General features: G+C 37.5%; 2 protein-coding genes across 3 annotated transcripts; one reads left to right on the top strand and one right to left on the bottom strand.

The window, feature by feature from the left end:
* Positions 1-1,291: 1,291 nt before the first annotated feature.
* Positions 1,292-5,574, bottom strand: mphosph10 (M-phase phosphoprotein 10 (U3 small nucleolar ribonucleoprotein)). Of its 2 annotated transcripts, none has more exons than XM_008310011.3 (11): positions 5,425-5,574; positions 4,038-4,710; positions 3,777-3,958; positions 3,511-3,676; positions 3,188-3,329; positions 3,022-3,089; positions 2,802-2,939; positions 2,605-2,715; positions 2,069-2,176; positions 1,749-1,979; positions 1,292-1,540 (listed from the first exon to the last, which is right to left on the bottom strand). In XM_008310011.3, the coding sequence occupies exons 1-11, from the start codon at positions 5,508-5,510 to the stop codon at positions 1,388-1,390; spliced, it is 2,058 nt and encodes a 685-aa protein (XP_008308233.1). In that variant the 5' UTR covers positions 5,511-5,574; the 3' UTR covers positions 1,292-1,387. The 2 variants fall into 2 exon arrangements, with proteins under 2 accessions (XP_008308233.1, XP_024911262.1); XM_025055494.1 differs by having other exon boundaries at positions 3,807-3,958.
* mcee (methylmalonyl CoA epimerase) lies at positions 5,507-7,438 on the top strand. Its single transcript, XM_008310012.3, has 3 exons — positions 5,507-5,632; positions 6,269-6,609; positions 7,213-7,438. The coding sequence occupies exons 1-3, from the start codon at positions 5,575-5,577 to the stop codon at positions 7,363-7,365; spliced, it is 552 nt and encodes a 183-aa protein (XP_008308234.1). The 5' UTR covers positions 5,507-5,574; the 3' UTR covers positions 7,366-7,438.
* The last annotated feature ends 518 nt before the right edge of the window (positions 7,439-7,956 follow it).

Genomic DNA, 7,956 nt, shown 5'->3' with positions numbered 1-7,956 from the left:
AACATCAAGTTATTTTAATTGTATTCTTTTTTAGAATTACCTCACATTATTGCTCAGTACTGTTCCTTCTACAGCAACCACTTCAAATGCTCAAAGGCTAATGATATTTGTATGTCTACCATACTTTGTCATGAGTGACCATAAAAAACAAGCTTCTCTAAATTAAACTATGACATCGCAAAATAACAAAATATTTAATAATCCATAAATTGCTGTGATGGTTCATGTTCAAGTTTTCATACTCTACAAGATTTTAATGGTTCTATGCTCCCTTTAATAAAAGGACCTGAGGAGACTTTGATGGCTACTCTGTTTTCTCTGTTGCTCATGTTTTTAAGCAAGCTGTGTTAACTTGGTCTGGTTTGGGATAATTGTCATGCTGAAAAAGCCATATACATTTTAATAGTAAATTCAACTCCAACCTGTATGCCCTGTAGCAGGTAGGGTGTTCTTTTTTATCATGGACCTTGTTAACACAAACTTTAAAGTTTGGTCACATCCCTCTAAATAACCGTGTTGAATAGGTATTGCATAATACAAGGCTATTTTGTAGCAAGCGTTTGGTGATGGGCTTCTTTTTGGCAACTGGACAATACAGCCCATTTTTCTTCAGTTTCCTCACTGAGCATCTTCAGATGTAAACACCACGTTTTTGGTTTCAGCTGAAACTATTTGTAGGCTCATTCTTGTTGGTCTATCTGACTGGAGTTGGTATCAACAGAAACCCTCAGTTTATGCTGCTGATTGTCTAAGGTCCTTTGACTGTTCTTTTGCTCTACCATCACTAACAATCAAGTTAAGTCACTACCACATTGAATAAAGTGAGCAGGTGTCTGTCAGAATTCTTTTAAAAAGAAAATAATTACAGACCCTCAACAACCATTTACGTTGTGTGTGATTAGACAAAAACCTCAAGGTTATGTGAACCTTTGATTAATGTGATATTAGGTGCCACTTGTCATGATTTTATAGAACACAATTACACAATTGTATATTACTCTGATGAAAATGCATTCTTCTTAACAATTCATCAAATTTTTTGATGTGGCAAATGTCACTAGACAGACTGTCTGCTGCTGTAAACCAGGAAGAAGGAAGCAGCTAAAGGGAAGGCCAATTACCATAATTGTTTTAATGTTTCACCAACAATCTTTTGTTGGCTTCTTATGTTGGCAAGCATTTATCAAATTCACAGAGCTTAAATTTTAAAAAGAAAATAATTACAGACCCTTTGAAGTTTGATTCTAATGCAAGTCTGCTAAACTTATATATATATATATAAAAAAAGACATTCTACAAGAAACGTTTAATAAATTTTTTCTTTCTCATAAAAAGTGTCTATACAATTACAATGCAATTTCACATCATAAAACAGTTTGAAACATTTTTAAAGTTTAAGTTTGGTGACAGAAACTTCTTTTTGCTTCTTTTTCTTCTTTGAAGACTGGTTCTTTGCACTTTTGATCTGACTTTTGACTTGGTCCTGTAGCTGAGAGAAAAAGGCCTGAGACGAACGCAAAGCCTTGTCTTTCCCTTCGTCCTGAAAGAGAGGAGAACAGGGTTAATTTAGCCGTTGTTGAACCAGTAAGGTTTGGTTCTTAAATATGTAAATTAAACTCAGTTTCAATACACTTAACAAAAACAAAATTAATGTCCAAAATTAAGTCCAAAGTATTAAAATTCATGAAAAACAATGATGAACGGAGTAAATCTGGGTCATGTTTATTACATTACATGGAAATGCTCACCTTAATTAATGTTGCTTTGCCTCCTTTTGTCAGTTTCTTTAGGTTCTCTCTGATTTCAGCCTGGGAAGGCTTTTTGTTTTGTCCAGATTTGCTGGTCTCTTTGAGTTTCTGTCTCTTTTCCTTCTCCTTGATCTTCAGTCTCTTTGCCTTCCTCTTGAGCCGTCTCTCACGCTTCTTGTCTGTTGACGTCTTTTCAGTGCTACCCACAATATCTCCTGCTCTGTTCTTCTCCTGTGGATTCAGGGGATTGTTATTAGACAGATATAAAAAAAGACAAAAATAAACCAGGGTAATGAAAGCTTTGGAAGTAAATGACAAACCTTGATTTCTTCTGGCGCCAGTAATGTTGCATCACTGACACTGACAGGAGCCACCTCCTCCATTGCGATGGAAGGTAAGTTGGACACAACTTTGACCTCAGGAGCAGCCTGTAGAAAATATATAGTGGTTTGAGCTTTGTGTTTGCAGCATTTGTAATGTATTACTTAAAACATCCGTTAGCATTTGTAATGTATTACTTAAAACATTAATTACATTAATGCTGTTGGTTACAGAGGCAAAATTGTTAGATTTTTCAGTGACAAATGTTCCAGCTATCTATCTCTTTCCATTTGTAAGAACAAATTTAAAAATGCATAATTATTTTGACATTGTTTGTGCAGTGAAACTTAAAAGTTACACTTTAAGATGTCCACATCTGTTAAACTTTGATTTCAGCAAAAACAGTTAACATTAAACACATCACGTTTAAGAGGAATCAACATTAAACACATCACGTTTAAGAGGAGTCACTTTTGACACTGTACACACACACACATATATATATATATATATTCTGACATCATAGAAAACCTACTGGTTTAGGTGTGAAGTGGAAGTTGGAGAGAGCATCCAATTTTAGGAAGAGTGAGTCCATGAGCTTTTCAATTTCTACATGGGCTGGATTCTTCTCCTCCTCAGTTTTTTGCTAAGGCAAAAACAATAGACCAAACATGGTAAACCAACAGTTCATATGAGTGGTGCCATCAATAAGAACAAGACAAAAAGTCAAACCTGAGTCTGTTTGATAAATTCTTGCTCATAGACTTCTGCAAGACTTTGCTTGCTCTTCTCGTGGTCCAAGGTTAGCCTCTTCTTGTACTCAAAAACACTCTCTTTGGGTTTCTCTTTACGGACCACATCATCAAAAGCCTAATGAAAGCAAAGGAAATATGTTACAAGTCAATCACCTTTATGCGTATACATTTTGAGAATTATAATTATTGTGTCTGACGTTATCTCTAATCCTCTGTTTGATCATCTCTTCAAGCTGTAGTGTGGTTTCCTCTGTGATTGCAGGCGCTGTACGTTCAAAATAAAACATACAAAGAATTATGAAGAATATATAACAGTTGTCTGGCTAAGTACAAATACAATATGCAGACAGAGGAATCATTTACCTGTCCTGAATGTCTGCTCAAACTCCACGTCTTCCTCCAACATGCTGTTCTCTGGACGCGTCTGTGCTGTCACCTCTCCAGATAACTGCCACGGCTTCTCTGTCAAAGCTGCCTTTTCCATCTCTCTGATTGTCTGAGACATCTGCAGGTTTAAGTTTAAGTTTAGGTGCACACACACATAGACAGAGATCAGTCTACAGTTTGCAGGTTTTTTCAGGTCTCAGAACTGAAAACGTATCTTGGATGAGAGATGAAAGGTCTTCTAGACTACTTTAGATAATGAACTGGATGAATGAGAAACTACACAGACGACGTCTTTTTACCTTTTCTTGTCGTTTCTCAAATGATGACTTTGACTCGACATTTGCAGCAGTTGAAGATTTTCCTCCAAAGATCTCCTCCATGTCCTCTCCCTCACTTTCCTCATCCCCAGAGAGCTGAAAGGTCACTTTCTTTGACGAGACTTTAAGAGGCCTTGTGCCATTATTACTTTAAAAAAGTGGGGAAAAAAACAAAACAGAGCTGAATCAACTGAAGCTTTTCCTCCTACAAAGATGTAAAGATGCTCTATAACATCAATCACACTTACTCATCATCATCGTCCTCTTTACCATCATAATCATCATCCTCGTCATCTATTTGTTCTTCACTTTCCTCCTGGCTTTCATCCATGCCACCAGCCTCACCATCTGACTCTTCATCTGCTTCAGCTGGTTCAGTGTCCACAGCATCAAAGAAGTCCTTGTACTTGAGATTTCTGGAGCTCTTTTTCTGTAAACACAAACAAAGCTAAAATCATTTTTTCCACCATGAGAGAAAAATAAAAATAAATGAGGGATGAAATACATACAGTATTTTTCTTTAGTTTTTTGGTAGAAAGTATTTCATCCAGGCCAATATCTTCATCATCCCCAGAGGGAAGGTCATGAAAATAGTTGACACCGTCCTCATCCTCAACTTTTTTTCCTTCTTGCTTGTCCATATCATCCAGAAACCCCTCCATTTCTGATAACTTAAAGAACTTGTCATCAATCTCAGAAGGAATAATCTTTGTCTTGGACACTAATTTCTTGCTTTCCTTCTTCCGCTGTTCCCGTTTTTCCAGAGCATCAACATCAAAATCTAAATCCGAGTCCTCATCTGTGAACTCTTCAGTTTCTACAGGTTTTTTCTTAGTGTGCCTGTGACGTTTTTCTTCTTTCTCTTCATCTTCTTCTTCCTCCTCCTCCTCCTCCTCTTCAGCAAAGTCCTTGCCATCAGTATCTCTTTCATCCTCCTCCTCATCTTCTTCGAGTATCGTTAAAGTCTCATCTGACAGAGCCTGATCAACAGTGCTTTTGAAATGTTTCAGGACTGCACTGTTCTGCAGTTCCAGCTCCTGCCAGATCTGCTCTTGATCAAAGTTCTCCACCACCAGCTCAGTCAGCGGGCTACCTTTATAACACACAGGCTCATAGGTTTTTTGGAGGTCATATAAGGTCTTTGTGAGGGAGGTGAAGTCTGCTGCCACTTCATCTTGAAAGCTGAAAATATGATCATGAATTATTAGGACTGTCAGAATAATGCGTAGGTTCAGGGACATTAACAGAAGTTGCTACTTTTTCACAGAACTATGCAAGAATGAAAGGAAAACTCCATACAATGAAAACGCCTATAACACATACATGTTGGTGAATTCAGTGAACGAATGTAAACAACATATTGAACAGACATGACAGCGCTGTCAGTAAAAAGTTTCGTTCTGGAGTGCTGAAAAATATAATTTATACGTAATGGCATGGGCAAAAGGGCATCTGTGTTTACATATTCAAATACTACCAATGTGAAAAGATTTTACTAAACTCTTACAGGTTACTTTTATATCGGTATGAGATGAACCCTGACAAGTTGAGAAAATAACAAATAAATAGACAGATGGATAGCTATAAGTTATTGCACTCACAACATGCAGCAAAAACAATACTGTACTACTCGAATGAAATACTTTTCTGTGAACAAATAAGCATCACACAGCGACGGTCAAGCTCAAGTTAGTACATTTAAACAATTAAATCCGATATTAGAATACATTTCATGTAATGCTAAAACAGCTAAAAAAATGAAAAACTTTGAAATAAAATGTGCACGTTCGTGTTTGCCGTAGCTAACTGTAGTGCTAGCTAACCCTACATATTTAAACTGGAGTTGAGACATTTTGCTCGTGTATTTAAAAACAGTCATAAAAACGAGACATTTACCTCAAAAAGTTCTCTGGTTGTGCTGTGTTTGCATGTAATTTCTTAACACAGTTCTCCAGCAAGCTCAACACATCGCCACTCGCCATAATCGCCGTCTCCTCACATGTGTAACTTGGTGTCGCACATAAACAGGCCCCGTAGAAAATTCCTATGTCTTTCTTTGGTTCCGATCTACCAAAAATGGCGTCCGCGGCGCTGAAGGTTGCAGGTAGGTTTATGGTTTCATTAACGTTAATGTCCGTTGCCCAATACCTCACTTTAGCTCTTTTATTGTTTAATGTAAAAACTAATGTAAACCGTAGCTTTGTTAATGTAACTATGTATGTTTGCGGCTAAAATTGTTTTGGAACGTCATGAGTTCGTTACCTCAAAAACTAGTGTTTTAGTTAGTTCGTTTAAGATGTGCTTTTACGTAACGAGTGACAAGAAAACTTGACATGACATAGGTAATGTAATCCATATTTAAATTGCGATTTATTTCTTATAGCTATCTATTCATTGGGGAGACTGATGCAATTAAATTTCATGACAGGCAAATAAAATCCAAAAAATCCAGACCACATGCTACATGTTTCTAAATGTCAGACCTTAAAATAAATGATTTAGTGCAATATGAATGCATTTTAATTGCATATAGAATACTAAGAATGTGGTCTATTATTACTTGGTGTAATTGTAACAATTGTTTTTCCACGTCTTCCTGTCTTTATACAGGCCATTCTTTTTTCGCACACTTGATGATATTTAACTCTAATAGTCCTGTTCAAACAGTTTTGGAAACTCTTGAACAACCATGTGTCCCCTGGAGTTTTGTCAGCTAACTTTATTTTTGCATGTTTCTCAGTGGCAGGACTTTCTAGATGTCCACGTCTCCCACTGGTCAGGACATACTCAATGACAACGTCCCTGCGCCAGGGCGTCCCATCATCACTGTGGAACTTGGGGCGGCTGAATCACATTGCTATTGCTGTTCCTGACATGGAGAAGGCCACGGCCCTTTATCGAGATGTGCTGGGGGCCAAGGTGAGCAACAAGGTGCCTCTGCCTGATCATGGTGTTTACACAGTGTTTGTTGAGCTTGGCAACACTAAACTGGAGCTCCTCCATCCACTCGGGGAAAAAAGCCCGATTGCCGGCTTCTTGCAAAAGAACAAGTCTGGAGGGATGCACCACATTTGCATTGAGGTAAGAAAACAAAATTACCTTAAAAGCCCATTTTCACATATCAGGGTATTTAGAGAATAATTTCTGCTATTATTTTCTAACAGTGATGAAACACTGGTATCAAATGTTTTACTTGTAATTCTTGAAAGTGCTTCAGTAATAAAATTTACCCTACCCTGTTTCAATTTACCAGTAGATGAAAAATGTGATGCCAAACAGTGCTTATCAAATTTACCACTAAAACCACAGTACTGGTGCCAATCGTCATACATTGTTTAACCTGGCCGCTAGAGGACGCCAACACGCTACTGGTGCCATTATCAACTTTGTGTGTTGATAATGGCACTGGTCAACTCTATGATAATCATGCCTACATTTATATGTTTGCTGAATTGATGTTCGTGTCTAACCAAACAAAAATGTCATGACCCCTGCAGTTCCCCTGTGGACCCTCTGGGTGTCCTAAAAACCCTCTGCTCTAGAGGACTGGAACATTTAGCTACATTTTCCTTCTGCAAACACGTGGTTCTACTCTATTCTGTCAGATTCAAGAAAAAGTCACAAATTCTATTTCCACTTTTTAAAATAAGTACCCGACTAACAGTATTTCGTCCTGCATTGTAGGTGGACAACATCAGTGCAGCAATCGCTGACCTAAAAGCGAAGAACATCAGAACTCTGTCAGCAGAGCCCAGAATAGGTGCTCATGGGAAACCAGTGATGTTCCTTCACCCTAAAGACTGTGATGGTGTCCTGGTGGAGCTTGAAGAGGCGTGAACATCTGTAGAATAAGAAGTTCCTTTCTTTCAGTTTCAGTCTTGGAATAAATCAATTGTTGATGTTTTCGTGAGTACTTTCTACAGTCTATTTCTGTGGTTGACCAGCAGCATCAAGTTGGTGGCTATAGGCAGGATCCAGTGTAAGAAGTGAAACAGGTTTAGGCTTTAAACACTAAAACAGACTAAGCCAAGTAAACCGAAATAAATCAAATGACTTTTCACAGGTGGTTGTTTAGACTTTAGTACTTTATCTTTGTTTGTGTGTGTTTCTTTACCAAAAACTCAGGCTTTGTCCCAAAGTTCAAACTCACGGGGGCTTGTTTTCAGTCTACTGACTTTAGCTGACAATTATGGCTAGAATGTCAAAATCTGTTATTTTAGGGATGAAGTAGGAGGGGTTTCCAGGTCACAATGGTCATTTTAAAATAAAAAATGAATGTTTTTGTTTTATTTTTAAATAATAAATAAATAAATAAATAAATTGTTTTTTGCATTGATACGTTGTCATCTTGCACAATTGTTACTTTGAAGAACTGGGCTGTAATCCAAATAGGAAGCCACACTAAAGTTCAGAGTATCATGTCTAAAG

This window comes from Cynoglossus semilaevis, chromosome 5 (genome assembly GCF_000523025.1).
Source record: "Cynoglossus semilaevis isolate Cse_v1.0 chromosome 5, Cse_v1.0, whole genome shotgun sequence".
Classification (NCBI taxonomy): domain Eukaryota; kingdom Metazoa; phylum Chordata; class Actinopteri; order Pleuronectiformes; family Cynoglossidae; genus Cynoglossus; species Cynoglossus semilaevis.
This window is presented reverse-complemented; position numbering and strand designations above follow the sequence as displayed.

Excerpts from the sequence above, each read along its gene's own strand:
- mphosph10 (XM_008310011.3), bottom strand. The coding sequence starts at position 5,510 with ATGGCGAGTGGCGATGTGTTGAGCTTGCTGGAGAACTGTGTTAAGAAA. Across the intron at positions 4,711-5,424 it reads CAACCAGAGAACTTTTTGAG|CTTTCAAGATGAAGTGGCAG; the intron begins GTAAATGTCTCG and ends TCATATTTTCAG. Across the intron at positions 1,980-2,068 it reads TGGCGCCAGAAGAAATCAAG|GAGAAGAACAGAGCAGGAGA; the intron begins GTTTGTCATTTA and ends CTGAATCCACAG.
- mcee (XM_008310012.3), top strand. The coding sequence starts at position 5,575 with ATGTCTTTCTTTGGTTCCGATCTACCAAAAATGGCGTCCGCGGCGCTG. Across the intron at positions 5,633-6,268 it reads CGCGGCGCTGAAGGTTGCAG|TGGCAGGACTTTCTAGATGT; the intron begins GTAGGTTTATGG and ends CATGTTTCTCAG. Across the intron at positions 6,610-7,212 it reads TGCACCACATTTGCATTGAG|GTGGACAACATCAGTGCAGC; the intron begins GTAAGAAAACAA and ends CCTGCATTGTAG.